At 35.0% G+C, this 17,384-nt stretch overlaps 1 protein-coding gene across 2 annotated transcripts in view; it reads left to right on the top strand.

Annotated features, from left to right (window-relative positions):
- Positions 1 to 17,384, top strand: part of SRGAP1 (SLIT-ROBO Rho GTPase activating protein 1) — a 228,488-nt gene that overhangs the window by 148,149 nt on the left and 62,955 nt on the right. For both annotated transcript variants that reach the window (XM_016139894.2, XM_016139893.2), the window contains exons 7-8: positions 13,865 to 14,086; positions 16,073 to 16,174. In XM_016139894.2, coding sequence (XP_015995380.2) covers positions 13,865 to 14,086; positions 16,073 to 16,174 — 324 coding nt within the window. The remainder of the gene's footprint in view (positions 1 to 13,864; positions 14,087 to 16,072; positions 16,175 to 17,384) is intronic.

Here is a 17,384-nt window from a genome sequence, read left to right as displayed (position 1 = left end):
TCTCTTTACTTCATCTACGTCTCCCTTCCTCCCCCATTCCCTTCCCTCTGGTAACCACTAGTCCATTGTCCATGTCCCTGAGTCTCTGTTTGTTTGTCCTGTTCATTTGTTGCTTTTAGGTTTATAGCCTACATATAAGTGATATGTGATTTTCAACTTTTCCTGTCTGGCTTTTTTCGCTTAGATTGATTATCTCGAGGTCCATCCATGTTGTCACAAATGGCAGTATTTCATCTCTTCTTATGGCTGAGTAATATTCCATTGTATATATGTACCACAGCTTCTTTAGCTAATCATCTATCATAAGACACTGCTATTGCTTTCATGTCCTGGCTGTTGTGAATAATGCTGCTATGAACATCATTGTGCAAATATCTTTTCGGATATGGGGTTTCAAGTCTTTTGGGGTAAATACCCAGTAGAGGGATTGCTGGGTCATATGGTAGATAAATTCTTAGTTTTTTGAGGAACTTCCATACTGTTTTCCATAATGGTTGTACCTATTTGCAGTCCCACCAGCACTGTATGAGGCTTCCTATTTCTCCACATCCTCTCCAACATCTGTTATTCCTAGTCCTATTAATTATAGCTCTTCTAACAGGTGTGAGATGGTATCTCATTGTGATCTTGATTTGCATTTCCCTAATAGCGATGTTGAGCATCTTTTCATATATTTGTTGGCCATTGTATGTCCTGTAGGGAGAAGTGTCTGCTCAGGTCCTCTGTCTATTTTTTGATTGGATTATTTGTTTTTTGTCGTTATTGAATCGTGTGAGTTCTTCGTATGTTTTGGATATTAGGCCCTTATCGGAGGCTTTGCTTGCAAATATATTTTCCCATTCTGATGGTTGTCTCTTCATCTTGTTGGCAGTTTCTTCTGCTGAGCAGAAGCTTTTTAGTTTGATGTAGTCCCATTCATTTCTTTTTGCTTTTACTTCACTTGCCTCTGAGGTCAAATTCATAAAATCCTCTTCTTTTAAGTCCAAGGTCCTTGAGTCTACTTCCTTTGTTTTCTTCTATGCATTTTATTGATTCCGGTCTTATATTCAGGCCCTTAATCCATTTTGAGTTAATTTTTGATAGACAAGAGTCTAGTTTCATTCTTTTGCAGGTGGCCTTCCAATTTTTCCAGCACCATTTATTGAAGAGGCTTTCCTTTCTCCACTGTATGTTTTTAGCTTTTTTGTCAAAAATTATTCGTCCATATAAATATGAGTTTACTACTGGACTCTGGATTCTGTTCCACCGGTCTATGTTAGACAGTTTTTATACAGTTCTTACCCTATAGAATTTAAAGTGGAAAAGGCAGATGTTGAGCAAATGATGATTCAACTGATTATTACAGTTGTGATAAATACTAGGAAGCAAAATAGAGTGCACATGAACCACTTCTATAGTTTTATCTAACTCTCCATACTTTCCTCTCATAAGGTATGGTATAGATAAGCTGTAATGGGGCTCATTTAGAACTCTACAAGTATATATCCACTGTTACATTTATGAAGCGATTACTGCTGTTATTTCCCACCTTTAACGCTCTACATCATTTATTTTTTCATTCAGAAAATGTGTACTGAGTATCCCAGTCATTGTGCTAACACTGTAGGAAACTGCAAAGATAAAACAGACAAAATTTTGTCTCCCAAAATGCCAATATTTATAAATAAAAGAAAAAAGTTATGTGTCATAAGAAAAGCACAGGTAAAGTAAAAGAGGTTCAGAGAGGTATCTGCTGGAACTTTACTCATATATTGCTTTGTATTGATTGAATTCAACAATTTTATATTAGAAAATTATTTGCAATGGCTCATAGTATCTGTCATACTTTAGATATACAGTAGGTTAAAACAAGATTATTTTTATGGTAAACTTAAGTTTCATGTATTTAACCGTTGTTTTAGAGCCATGGTTTGGAACTTTTACAAAGGAATTGCTAAGGGAGAGAATTAATTTTTAGTTCATTAATACTCTGATTTGACTTTTTCCTTGAGTCTAAAATCAGTTTTATCCCATAATATCATAATTTCTTTATACAGAACCATTTAATAAACCAGGGAAAACTTTTCTCTTTTCCTTTGTTACAAGTATTTCAGTCAAATAACTGATTTCTTAATTGTTTTAAATACAGAAACTCTTAAAAAATATTTGTTTTCTTCTAACGCTGATGAAATAAAAGATTCTTTTTTTCTGCTAGACTGATGATAGATTTCCCAAATAAAAACAAAGGATTTTTATGGACTTTGTTTGCAGGCTTAGATTAGTAAGGATTCTGCAAAGTATGAAATATAAAACTAATTCTCTTTGACCACTTTGCTTGCTTTTTTCTTTCTTTCTTTTTTTTTTTTTTTTTTAAGGCTTATTTAAGTAGTGGTTGGAGTACTCGGCTAAACCCAACTATATTTAACATGAGTAGAAATCTCCATGTATTGAAAAATATCTCTTTAATACCTACAGGGTACTCAGTACTATTCTCGATGATGGGGATCCAGCAATGAGCAAAACAAAGTCCCATTTTTATGGAGTTTATGTGCTAGTCGAGCAGTCTGATCAGAAACAAATTTACACACACATACACAGTAATGACAGTGTTATGAATCAAAATAAAACTGAGCTATAGGAGTGCTGCTTTTGACGGCATGGTCAAAAAAAAAAGCCTGATATTTGAGCAGAGAATTGAGCTGGAGAGCTTATGGCTATCTAGGGAAGGAATCTCTCATACGGAAGGACTGGCAAGGCTAAAGGTGTAGGCGCAGAGGTGTGTTTGGTAAGCTCGGAATGCTTAAGGAATAGCAAAGGAGGCCAGTATGGCTGCAGCTGAAGGACTAAGGAGGAAAGTGCCAGGAGAGAAGGTAAGCAGAAGCTCAGGCACTTAACATCTTTTAAGCAGGGAAAGGGGTTTAAATTTTATTCTAAGTGTGGTGGGAAGCCACTGACGGGTTCTCAGCAGGAAGTAACATCACCTGGTTTATATTTTACTCACTCTAGCACCTGGGTGGAAAATAGACTGAGATGGGGGAAAAGGAAGAGAGTGAAGACTGAACCATACATAGAACCTTTGCAGTTGTCCAGAGTGGAGATGATGCTGGCGTCAACTGGCGTGGTAGTGATAAACCTAAGAGAAGTGGTTAGATTCAAAATACGTTGAAGATAGAGCTAATAGGAATTTGATATACTGGATGAAAAGGAGGATAAAAATGACTTCTAGGTTCAGGTCCCAAGTAACCTGGTTAACGATGGTGTCATTTACTGAAATTAGAGGACAGGGAGCAGTAGTTCTATCTAGTAAAATTGAGATGCCTATTTGGGCATCTGCGTGGAGATATGGAGTAGTATCGTCAATATTATTATTGGGATATATAGCATTGTCAGGAAATATGAGAGTCACCATCATTGTCATGGATACTGAGCTCCCATTATGTAACAGGCATAATCTCATCTAATCATCAAAACTTTGTGAAGTAAATACTGTTTTTTCCAATTTATAGATGAAAAGAACTGATGCTTAACTAGGCTAGATAGCTTGCCTAAGGTTGCACAGCTAATAAATTGTATGTTTCAAACTCAGACATTTTAACCTCCTGATCTAATTACTGATACACATAAGTAACAAGTATACCAAGTAATTTTCATGTTTTTTAAAAAGTTGAACTTTTAAAAGATCAGCTTTAAATTTAAAATCTGAATAACTCTCAGATAATACAACTTAAATATGAATTTTAAAAGAAGTGATATGAAATTGGTTCATTGTCATATTCAACAAAAATTGAATACTCTTAGTGAAAATTATACATTTGTTGACTTTTAAGACAAGCATATGTGAATATGTACATTCTAAAATGGCTACTTATTTTGTAGGAATCCAATTTGCATATATAATGGTGATCCTAAAAACCATTAAGCTTGACCCTCTCTGGTGAAAAAGAAAAAGACTGATTATTATGCAAACATATCTAAAATCCTTTATGCTTTGTGAGCTTATTTAGCAAAATACCTTTTAATACTGAGCTATCTAATTATTATAAAACTTGTTATACCTCTAATAAGAAAAAGTCAGGACAAATTTTTAATGCATAGCATTTCATATGTGAAATGACATGGAAGATACTAAATGGATCTTGATTGAATCAAAGCATTATTAATAATCTAATAGGGTAAGTTGATACTTTTTTTTATGTATACCACAGTTTCCCTTGATTTCTATTCATGTCAATATCTCAAATTTTCTGTGATAGACCATGTTGAATGGATCTATTGATATAAAAAATAGTCATATCGTTTTCCATAGAATATATATTTAAAACTAACTTTAGTATTACAGAAGTTTGTGTACATTGTAGAAAATACTATAAGCAAAAATAAAATTATCACATTCTTCCCCCAAGATCATCACTGTTAAAAATATAGATTTTTTTCTCTGTGTTTGTACATTCATTTTTATACCTGGGGAGTATGGAATCATATTTTACAGTTTTTTAACCCACTTCTTTTAATCATTGATCTTCATCTTTCCATTTCTGAAAAACAGTGTTTAGTAATCAGACCATATTTGCATTTATGACCTCAGAAAATGTTTCACAGCTGGTATATCTAGACTAGACCCAGTTTAGAATCACACATTTCATCTGATGATGTCCCTTCAGTCTTTTTTTATCTAGCAAAGTTGTTGAAAAGACATGGACAGTTGTTTCTCAGAACATCTCAGCTTCTGGATTTATCTCTTTAGTTGTGGTGTCATTTAGCCTGTTTCTCAATCCCCCATATTTCCTACAAAGCAAAATTATAGAAAGCCTTGATGAATTCAAGTTAAGCACTTTGGACCAGAATACATCATAGGTAATGTTGCCACATCTTATGTACATATGTAACAACATCTGTTTAACCCACCCATAGTGATGCTAAAATTGACCACTGGCGTAGGGTGATGTGACTCATTACTCCATTATATAGTCAAGTTTTTCCCCCTTGTAACAAATTATGGATATTCTAAAACCCCTTGTAAATTTGGAACCCCTTGTAAATTTGGAACCCAGCAATGTCTGAGCTGTAAAGAAAGCAAAATGTTTTCACAAAGTACAAATTAATCATATAGTAGATTAAAGAGCTATAATAATTTAAAATATTTTCAGGCACTTTAGACTAATTAGCTTATATATATATATATACTATTGACATCCTATTTAATGGAATCCCTTTTTGTTAATTACTACAAGTATAGAACTTTAATAATTCAACACTTTGATAGACTAGTTCAAGTTTTTCTATACATTTGGAGGTGATCTAATGGTTTTGAAAACCATATTTAATAATTTCAGTTTTTACCCATTTAAGATAAACTTCATCTTTACTTATCAATGTTAGTTTGAATTAGTAAGGTTTTCTCTCTCAGAAATGGCTATAAATGTAGAAACATTATTACTAAAGGATAGTTACTGTATCTCTACTAGAATTTATTTTTAATCTTAATTTTTCACTGTGCCTTACTGTGATCAATAAATTAGTTTTATGATGAACTCTACCACTGAAAACACTCTTATAAACTAAGTAAACAAACTACTTGTAAATTCCAAATTAAAAATATTAGATATCAGACCTCTAAAATTTATTAATATTAAGGATAATGTAACAGAGAAAATGATGGTTCAATTGCTAAACAATATTTACTTTTTTATTTCTGCTAGAAATACTTGAATATAGAGGTTTATACAATTTGGGATACTCCGGATACTGAGAGAGAAGAGAAGGGATTGTGATTGGGGAGGGGGAATTTAGGGGACTTCTGAAATATCAGCGATATTTTATTTATTTAAAATGAGCATGACTGTTTCACACTTGTCTGTGAGTATGGCACATGATACATTTAAAAAAAGAAAAAGTGGAGAACTATATAAAATGATAAAAGCATGCTTTAAATATGTTAATCTAAAGCATACCAATGTACTTGCACTTGCCAGTCTTTTAATATGATTTATCTTTTCGTACTGAGTTCTGATTCGTCTTCATTTGCACAAACCACATCCATTGATTTCTACTTTTGAGTTCTTTAATGTAGAAGAAAAATACTCTGGATATTTATAATGTTTTTCACACACTTACACAATTGGCATACCTTAGCCTAATTTATGATAATTTTGTTTCCTCTAAGCCTTTCCAACAACTCCTTTCTCACTTATCCATTTATTTAATATATTGTGCTATAATTAAATTGTAAGTGGCACAAATACTCTGCAGTTGACTCTTAGTAGCATACAGAGCAGAAAAGTATAGGAGTATTAGAGAGGGCCTGTTAGCTGTGTGTGTTCATAGTGTGTTGACTGGTCAGTATGTTTTAGAGCAGGGGTTGACAGACTTTCTCTTTAAGGGGCCAGATAGTAAATATTTTAAGCTTTGTAAGCTGTATGGTCTCTGTCCCTACTCGACTCTAGTGCAAAAGCAGCCTTAGATAATAAGTAAGCAAATGGATATGGTTATGTTGCAATCAGACTTCATTTACCATATCAGGCAATGGGCTGGATTTGGCTAACAAGTCTGATGACCTCTGTTTTACAGAATGAACTGAATATTAATTAATCCAGAGTGTCACTTAAGCAGAATGCTATTAAGACTTCATTTATTCTGTCTCTGAAGAAAAGTCCTAAGTAAATTTTAGTTTGTAGAGTAACAGTTTCTTAATTTGGAATCAGGTGGGAAGTGGAACAGAGCTAATTTCACCCTGAGGATTTTTATTATGTCATTCTAAAGAATATGTATGAATTATAAGAAATATACTGCAGATATTGGCCCAAGGAAATTTAATTGGTTTGAGAGAATAAAGATATAATTATAGGGGAAAATAGATTATAGTTTTATAAATAATAGATTTCACATCTGTGATCATTAATATCCCCTACATTAAGTGCAAAAAAGACAGTACCTAATTATTCTGTAAGAATTAGGATGTATTACAGCCAGAGGAAAATTCATACAGGCAACAAATATTTATAATTGAATGCTGAAATTTTTAAGTGATTATGATTTGCAAAGAGAAGAGAGGGGAGAGTATGAGTCTTATTGCTAGGAATCTCTGATCTGTAATCAAATTCACTACTCTGTATATCTGGAATTCTTAAAACAACTGGTTTTAAGATTGCAGGACTGGTAATATAACCTCTTTCAGTCTAGTTCCACACCGACACACCCTTGAAAAGTCATTCAGAGAAACAAAGTCTTCAACAGTAAAATTCACATTTTTTTGTCTTAGAGCTTCTGCCTAGTAGTAATAATAAAATATTTGTCATTCTTACAGGACAGCATCACAATCTCCAATCACTTCCTTTGAAAGTTTGCAGGTCACTTTGGTTCTTGAAGGGTACATCCGTGTTACTATTTTAATCGGATATTGCCACAGGATAATCCCTTATTCCAGCTAATTTCCTTGATAGAGATATCTGTCGCATGTTCTGCTAGCCATTTATACAGAATGAGATTGAAATTAGATTACATCATGTACCACATGCCATGTTTGTTTTATCATTTCTAAATAATCGGTTGTCCTAAAGCTTTTAGCCTTATCCTTTTCTCTCTAGAGACATGTGTTTAATCAAAAACAAACTTATTCAGAGTTCAGATTTTCTTAATTAGTTTGACTTTCCCCTATACATAATAGTATTAAGATTTATCCATGAAAGCCTGCCAAATTGGAATACTGTATTCCCCATTAGGCCTGAACTCTTATTAGGAAGATTATAGAGGGATGTCGTTAAATGGATTAGGATGGAGTAGTTATAAAGTAAACTGATTTATGCATGTTTTTATCCCTTTGTGATAGAGTATTTAAAAACTGAAATGAGTTGGGCGACTGAAGTGGATGGCTTTTAGAGTTCCTTTCAATGGAGATGCCGTGGGCCTTTGTTAAGGGAAACTGTACCCACCTGGTTTCTACCTGCAGCACAGGATGCTCTTTGTTAATTAGTCTTCAGTGTTTGCTTTTCCTTCTTGGCAGGACCTCTGAATGTTGAAGGTCACCTAAGGTTTGATGTTTGGCTTCCTCTTAGTCCCTTACCTTAAGTATTATCTGATGGCTTCTAGATTTTTATCACCAGCCTTGATCGTCTTCCTGGGCTTCAGATTTGTATATCCACATGCCTACTGGACATCTCTAACCAGATACCTTGAACATGTCAAACACTCGAAACAACTTTTATATATACATTTACCCCTATCATCATTGTCATTATCCTCCACACACATAACTTTTTCTTGTCCATTTTTTACACCTCAGAAAATGGCACCACTTTCCACCAAACAGGCCAAAAACCCAAGGCTCTCATTCCCCACATAAAAATGCATCAGCAAATCCTATCATCTCTAGCTTCCAAATATCCCAAACCTTGCTGTTTTTCACTACCTGCATTCTCAGTCTCCTAGGCAACACTTCCTCATCTCTTGCCAGCATTTAGGAAGCAATAGCAATAACTTCCTAAGATGTCTCCCAGCTTCCACTAAAACCTTCCAATCAATAATCCATTCTCTTCCGAAACAGCCAGTCTTACAATAGATAAATCTGTCTTGTCAATCCCTATTTAAAAGTCTCTAAAGGCCTCCCATTATCCCTAGAATAAAATCCAAAAGCTTCACCAAGACCCTATGTGAACTGACAACTGCCTGCCACTCAGTCTCATGTCCTGCAGCTTTCCCTCAGGCACCATGCTTCAAGTACATGGGTTTTTCTGTTCCTCAGGCCCACTGAGCTTTTCCTTGCCTGGAGCCTTACTAATTTTTGTCTAGAACACTTTTTTCCAGAGCTTTACAAGACTGGTTTCTTCTTCTCATTCACCTCGCTGCCCTATCTAAAAGAACAGCACCCCTGCTCCCTAGCGTTCCCTATTCAGTTTTCTCACAGCATGTACCACCTGGCCTGTATCTATTTATTAGACCTATCTTTTTTTATTCTCTCTCCTCTCCTGTGATTTGATTCAAGTTAGTTACAGAGATTTGGCCTGCGAAAAACTGAGCCCCTGGTAGCAGCTCCTCTGAAGGAAATGATTGCCCACGTGAGTGGCAGCTGTATTTAGGCACCAAATGGTTATTCAGACTACTCATTGGCTCAGGCTTATGCAGCCTCCATTCTCCTGTTTCCTGCTTTGTGTTCATTTCTACCATATACATAAGAGGTACCAGTTTGACCTTCTTGTTGCTCAAGAGAAACTCAAGACAAGTTTTGATAATAGTTGTTAAAGCAGCAACAAGAATTAGATTGTCAGCTCTTTACGGACCATCAGGAACCCAGACAGGAAAGCAGGTATGTAAAAGTTGCCTATAGAAATTTAGACATTCAGTTCAGTCCTAAGAGATGCTTGTCTCTTACAAAATGCATTTGTGATCTAGGGTGAAGTACTGAATAGCTAGAGAGGAAAATAGTGAAGGACAAGGATATTTATTCAGAAGAAATTCACTTTCTTCACTTGACATCTAACGTAAATGCTCTGAACATATCTATTTCCGGTTCTTTGAAAGCTACCTATAGTCATGTAAAAGCCGTTTTTGCAATTCAGTTTGCTTGAGTTGCACTTTTTTTTTCCCCAGAAAGACTCAAAATACGGGGTAGACCAAATCTTTACCCAATACCCACAACTACGGAATGGTCAAAGTCAAACTTACTAAAAGTCAGAGATTGGACTGAGCATAAAGGATCACAGAAGCCTCTCAGGCAGAGGCAGGAGTGGTGAAGTTAAGGTGGAATACTTCTGTGGAAGAGTTCCTTTCCTCTCCACTCCCATGGCAGCTGCTTAATGCCATAGTTTCATAGGAGCTTAAGGCTGCTCTCAAGGCACTTCCAGGGCTGCCAGCGAATGACAGTGGCTCTTACTGTTCTGGAAACATGGATGAAGAACTTGTTTTCCATGGAGTTCCATTATGGGAACTGCCATATAGGATGATGCTTTTACCCCACTAAGGCTTCTCATGTCATGCAAAACATGTTATCTCCTTGAACATCCATGATCTGTTTAAACCTGGCATTATACCACCAGGTATTGAGCCAACCTGTCAACCTTTGGGAGAAGATGAAGTATTTATCATAGTCATCAATACTTGGATTTCATCTTCGTTTTTGATATTATTTGCAGCCCTTTTGCCTGAGGATATTAGCCTACTGTGGTGATTTAAATTAATACCTAGCGGACTCTATCTTGGCAGCTCTTAGGATATAAAAAAACACTCTTGTGCTTCCAGCAGTCTTTCCTTCTCCAGTTTTAATCTATAATTTTATGTAGCCATTCAGAGTTTTTTTTAATACATCAGAATAATACTTTTGTTTTCATAAACTATTTTATTGGTTTCTTATGTATTTTCATCATTAAATGTGCTTGGGTTATAACTCTGCAGAAGCTGGCTTTTCATGTTGTTATTAATAATTCATAAGCTCCACAGAATTACTTTAGGCCTTTTTTAATCAAGTATCTTGAATCTTAACCTATCCAGTATCATTTTAGCTTCCAGTTCAGAAAATAAGATGATTCTGTGACAGGCCTTGCTGTCTCAGGAGACTTTGAATAAGAGTTTTATTCCTGTTTCTTGTTTCTTTTAATGTTCAGGATGCTTGAAAAACCTAGAGCAGAGAAAATGTTGCATATGGGAAATAACAGAATCATGCCCATTAAGTGACCTTACAGATTGATAAGTAGGGGTGAGAAAAGAAAACTTTCCATCAGAGCTAATCACAGAAACCCCCTAAGTGTAGCAAAGCCCAGAAGACATCTGAAGAGGCCCCTGGATCAGTTGTTAACCACATGCATGCTTCTCTCCAGCCTGCTAGGAAATCAGGGGTCTCTTACTGGATCCAGAACTACCAAATCTGCCTGGCTGATCTGGGTATGGAAACATGCACCTGTACATTTGTCATCTTGACATTTACTCCCCAAAGAAGCCACACTTAGAAATTTGAGGAGTGAACTATTTAAGTCTGTGAATAAGGAAAACTTAGTATGTATTTCTCACAGCTCTAATGCAATTCGATAGTTGGGGTTAGATTTCTTTCTTTTTTTTGCTCTTTTTCCTTCATTCTTCCTCTCTTCCTTTCTCTTTTAAGTTGAAAAGAGACTTGGTTTTTGTAGGAGGGTGGGGGCTTTTCTCTGGGTCGTTTCTTTCCTCTCATGTCAGTTTTCTCTTAAGTCCTATTGGGATCAGTACTCGTGAAATAAAGCAGCTTATGTGATCTGCTTCATTATAATTAAGTTGAATCTGTCTTCTTGCAGAATAGTAGGGTGTTTTGAAGCATTGAATATGCCTCAAATGAGGCCATTTCTTTACAAATTCATGTTTTCATAAGATGAGGTATTATTGAAAGAGAATAATTTTTCAGTCCCTCTGATGTGTATAAATCTGCTACAAAGAATATTTATAGATTTTGAGAAGTAAGAGGACTTTGCTCATCTGAGACTAGAATTTTATAATTAACTAAAAATTATTCTCTATATTCCAGTGCAGCTGATTCTACTGGAAATGTGTTAATGGTGAGACTGATTGCTGCATTTCACAATTGTATTTTGTTTGTATTTGTAATTGTGATGTGGCAGCTACTTGCTGCTTTTTTTTAACTGAAAATCTTTAATCTAGTTGATTCTTTTGCCTTTAGATTTTTTAACTTCAGATTCTAATTCAGTAGCTCAGGGGTGGGGCCCAAGATTCTATGTTTCCAGCAAACTCTAGGTAATGCTGATACTGGTGGTCCACAGGCCACACTCTGAATAGCAAGATTTTAGAATATCTTTATGTAAGAATTCCAAATTTAACAATTCTAGAGTTGAAGAGTGAGGGTAGAATGAACTACGCTGGCATTTTTGAGGACAGGTCAGAGATTAAATTTGTATCTTCATAAAGTCAGATCTGATGGTTCATGTCCAGGTAGATACATTCTTTGTACAAAGGTTTCTTCCTTTGTGTCACTCTGTTAGACTCAGACTAATGAACATCTTATATTTGAATTCTCTGAGAACGGAGATTATGTTTTACTGTGTTCCAATCTTTATTCCTGGAGCCTACCAATTTCCAGGCACCTAATAGATGGCCAATTATTGACCTGAATTGAATCAAATTGAATTGATTGAACTTCATTAGAACAATATAGGGATAACCTGGTTTTGTACCTTTAAAACCACTTGTTACCTCTTTAAAAGGTTTATATTGCTTTTATGTACAAATGTAAAATTCTTTCAGTTATTTATAACTGACCTATATCCAGGGCTGTAACTTTGTAAAATTGTATTTTCTGAAAATGCCACATGATAAAATAAGTATAAATACAAATTAAAGGTACTGACTTAAATAAAGATAGTAAATATAGATTTTAAAAATTAAATAAAGATAGTAAATTTAAAAAGATAGTAAATTCAAGAATCCCAAAGCCCTTTTATTCCTAGGAATACAAAACAAAATTCTTTTGCTAATAAAAGGACTAGGGCAATCATTTCTTATTTAAGAGTTTTATTCTAGGGGTAAGAAGGAGACATTCTCAGATTATTTTGGCAGATTCAAACCTGTTCTCATTTCTGAAAGAGTACAGATTATATTGAGTTTTCAGTAAATTAATGCAAATCCAAAATATTAGTGTGTTTGCATCCTAGAAGGATTTCAATAAATCATTATATTCATCTCAGTATACATAAACAAACTTGAATGCTATCTTTTCATTATTTCAGTGTTTGGTTTTGCTTTTATTTTTTAACTGCTTTATTAAGATATTATTCACATACCATGCAGTTTACTACAGTTGGCATGTAGTATATTCACAGAGTTGTATATCCATCACCACAATCAATTTTAGAACATTTTCATTACTCCAGAAAGAAATTCTGCACCCCTTAGCCATCACTCCCCAGTTCCTCCATCTGCTAGCCTTAGGCAACTACTAATCTACCTTCTGTCTCTATAGATTTACCTATTCTGGACATTTCATATAGATGGAATCATATAATGTGTGATCTCTTGTGACTGGCTTCTTTCACTTAGCATGACATTTCAAGGTTGATCCGTGTTGTAGCATGTATCAGTACTCCTTTCTTGTCTATGGCTGAATAATATACCATTTGGTTTATTTATTAGTTGATTGACATTTAGGTTGTTTCTACTCTTCTGCTATTATTAATAGTGCTGCTGTAAATATTCACATATAAATTTTTGTGTGAAAATTTTTCATTTCTCTTATGTACATACCTAGGAATGAAATTACCAAATCATATGTTAACTCTGCTTAATCTTTTAATGAACTGCAAACTCTTTTCCAAAGTGGCTACAACATTTTACACCCCCATCATCAGTGTATAAGAGATCCGATTTTTCCACATCCTCCCCAATACTTGTTATTATCTTTTTTTATTATGGCCATCCTAATGAGTGTGAAGTGGTATCTCACTGTGGTTTTGATTGGCTTTTCCCTGAAGATTAAGGCTGTTGAGCATCTTTTCATATGCTTGTGACCATATATGGTTTTTTGTTGTTGTTTTGAGAAATGTCTATTCAGATCCACTGCCCATTTTTAATTGGGCTATTTGTCTTACAATTAAGTCATAAGAGTTCTTTATTCTAAATACAAGTTCTTTAAAAGATATATGATTTTCAAAAAAAATTTTTATTCTGCAGATTATCTTTTTACTTGATAGTGTCCTTTGAAGTACAAAAGTCTTCAAATTTGATGAACTCCTATTTATTTATTTTTTTCTTTAGTTACTCATGCTTTTTGATGCCACATTCAGGAAACCAGTGCCTCGTGCAAGGTCATGAAGGTTTACTCCTGTTTTCTTCTAAGAATTTTACAGTTGTAACTATTACATTTAGGTCTTTGATCTTTTTAAAATTAATTTCTGTATGTGGTATGCTTTTAATTTTTAAGTGCTGTGATCTTGGCTACCATGCAAGTCTGAACAGAGCCCTAAGAACATATCTCTCTGCTGAGTATAACCTTGAAACCTCCAGACATGAAGGCTTAGACATTATTGAAAATGCAGTTGACAATTTGGAGCCCAGGAGTGATAAGCAGAGGTTCATGGAGATGTACCCTGCTGCCTTCTGTCCACCGATGAAGTTTGAGTTTCAGTCTCACATGGGTGATGAGGTCAGTAATTATTTTAAAACTAATGAATTGTCTCTTCACTTACATTACTGTTCACCTGTTGCAACAGTTGTAAGAATTCCCAGTTGTTTTCTCTCTCCTGCCTTTGCATGGGATCATAGCGTAGTGTTTTCCTAAGACCAGCCATTACCACCACCTTTTAAAGCAAGGATCAAACACTCATATGTGTCTGCAGGGGCCAAACAAATTTAGGTGCAAACTCGGTTGGGTGTAAGCATGATAGATACTTCTTCCTCCACCTCAAGACATTCAAATTTGAATTCAAAACAAAACATTTTGCTGGCCCAATGGAATCTATCTGAAGACTTCTTATAATCCTGATTTAAAGATTCCCATAAAGAAAAATAATTGTAAATGGTAGGAAAATAGGAGAGAGGGGGGAAAATGCAAAACATTTTTTTAAGATTCCAGTTGACTCCAAACTGGTAAAATGAAATGCTATATCTTTATATGAATTTACATTTCTGTCCTATTTTACCAAGAGGAAAAAAAAGCCATTTAAGTTACATTGGTACTATGTGAGCAACATTGGTACATTTTATTATCTGCAGACAGGAGAAAACAAGAAAATCCAGTTAATGGCAGCACGCTATATAGCACTTGGTGCTCCAGCTGTGCAAAACAATACTCATAGGTTAAAAATTCAATTTTAGCTTATCGCGGTGACAGTATGTTTTTAAAAATAGGTGTAATTATAATATCCATGGCAGATTTCTTTAATGCATTAATTTTTTCTGAAACACCTAATGTTAAGACTTATAAGATATGATATGGGTGTACCTGCTGTATTTCTAACCTAATTTTATTTTTGCTTGATTCGATAGAATAAATTACTTGATTAGCAATGGTAAGCATTTTTTATGATAATAGCATGTGAATTTGACAGGTTAATGGCTTATGCAACCCAGAGTTAAATGTTTCTCCAGAACCAAGTGGTTGCTATTTTAATTTTTCAGCTATGGTTATGTTAAACATAGAATGATAAAATATCATGGACAAATGACTTCAATTGGGTTAATAGTTTTAACCTTTTTTTTTTTTTTTTTTACTATTATTATTTTAATAAAATGCATCTGTTGCCCTTTTTTTATGGCCAGTTCTGCCAGGAAGCAATAATCTCTATGATGTTTTGGAGACTCCATAAAAGAAAATCCCTGTCTGCTGAGAGCATTTCTATGACAGGGAAGAGGAAAAAAAATTGTTAGTTTCTGGTTCAATTTTAATATAATTAAAAGATTCCAGTTTTTGACTTTATCCATAATTGGGATCATGGCCAAACTATCTTTCTGCCGAAGCCTAAAATATGTGGCCTCTTCAAGTTCATGGCCTCTTCAGTCACATGATTAGGCTGATATTGGCAAGACAAGCCATGTTTGAAAGATGGTAAAAATAATTATTTACATTTTTTGAGGTTCTACTATGTGTCAGGCAGTGTTCTAAGTGCTTTATGTAAATTATCTCATGTCATCTCTACAACAACCCGATGGCATTAATAACTCATATCATCCCCATTTTACAGATAAGGAAACTGATGTTCAGTAACTTTCCACAGTCACCCATCTGACTGTAACCAGTAGGCTCTACTGCCTGCCTTAGATTTGCCTTGTGGTCCATTTGGATAATCCTTCTCACTCTTTCCTCTGCCCAGTAGTCAATAAGAATTCCATGAGTGAGACGTCAGTATCAGAGCTCCGTCTCCAGCAAGTGCCCCTTTCTTAGAGCGATGCTTCCTACAGCTGCTCTCTTCCCAGTCACATCCAGGCCAAGCAGCTGCATTCGGCTCTTGCCACTTACATAACCCGTCCATATTTAAAACTGAAGTTTTGAGGCGGCTGTTAAAAGTAAATATGTAATTGGAATCTTGAGGGGATCAGCGTGATTCATGCAGCATCTAAATAGGAGAACTATGCCTCTGGAGGCTGGCTTGATGGTGTCTTGTTGTAACTGAGACTTCTGATTCCCCATCAGGTTTGTCAGGTCAGTGCTCAGCAGCCAGTCCAGGCGGAGCTCATGCTCAGGTACCAGCAGCTGCAGTCCCGACTGGCTACGCTTAAAATCGAGAATGAAGAGGTAAGCATGCTTTCTGCCCCATGACTAATCTGAATTCTGATGTCAACTGGGAGACATTTTCACATGACCAAGGCATATTTAACCTTCTAAATAGTCTCTTCATCAAGCATTTTCAGCTAAACTAGGGTTCTAAAATACTTTGTGGAGAGTAAATAGGCACATTCTGTATTCTACCACAGATGAATACCAGAGATTCACTGCATACACATGGAAACATATCTTTTATTCTTAAATTTTTAATTCACACTAAAAATAATTCCCATACATTACCAAATTCAACGTGTGTCCAAGACCATACAGTAATGTGTGGAATAAAACTTAGACTGACATGTTAATTTAGTCATAATTTTGAAATTAGCACTTTTTTATGCTTTTTTTTGTATTCTGTAGAATTTGAGGACTGAGCATGACATTACTGATATAATTAATACAAAATTAATTTTAAAATAAACTTGAATGTGAGTAGGAAAATGTTTATTTGCTGACATTAGTGGATTTAAATGGATAGAACACAAAATGTGAATTGTGGTTGTACAGTTCAGCTCCCTGTTTCTGAAATTAATTTAATTGGATCCACATTCTCCTTGAATAAAAATATGAACTACAAATTCTTCTTATATTAGTCATGGCTCTCAGTAGTAATTTACAGGAACCCAAATCAAACTTACTCAAGTTAGTAAGTTTACTTATTGATCAAGTTTGCAGTAGCCTTAGTCATGATTAAATCTATGTTCAGATGATATTATCGGGAATCGCTTTTCATCACTTTGAAATGATATCTTCATGTGTGCTGGTATGAGCCGCCGCCACCACCCTTACTGGAAGAGCCCAGACTACATGGTCCCTACCACTTGCCATCTCACCCCATTCCAGAATCGTTATCTCTGAAATAGGATCTTTCATTGGCCTGACTTAAGTCATGCAATACTTCCGGACTAATCATTACATCCAGGAATTGGGATTCATTCATTGGTCAGCCTAGATATTGCCCACTCATAGAGCGCTGTGATTGATAGCTCCAACAGAAATATGTAATCTAAAGACAAACAATTCCCAAAAGTAAAAAATGTGGGACAGGAAAAAAATAAAAATTCAGCTTGGTAACATTAATTATCAAAATTCACTTTAGTATTCTCTTTTCTTTCAATCCCGCTGGGAAATTTCAAACTATGTGAATGTGTTTGTTTCTATTAAGGAAGAGTGATATGTT

Source organism: Rousettus aegyptiacus, unplaced genomic scaffold (assembly GCF_014176215.1).
Source record: "Rousettus aegyptiacus isolate mRouAeg1 unplaced genomic scaffold, mRouAeg1.p scaffold_m13_p_2, whole genome shotgun sequence".
Classification (NCBI taxonomy): Eukaryota; Metazoa; Chordata; class Mammalia; order Chiroptera; family Pteropodidae; genus Rousettus; species Rousettus aegyptiacus.
This window is presented reverse-complemented; position numbering and strand designations above follow the sequence as displayed.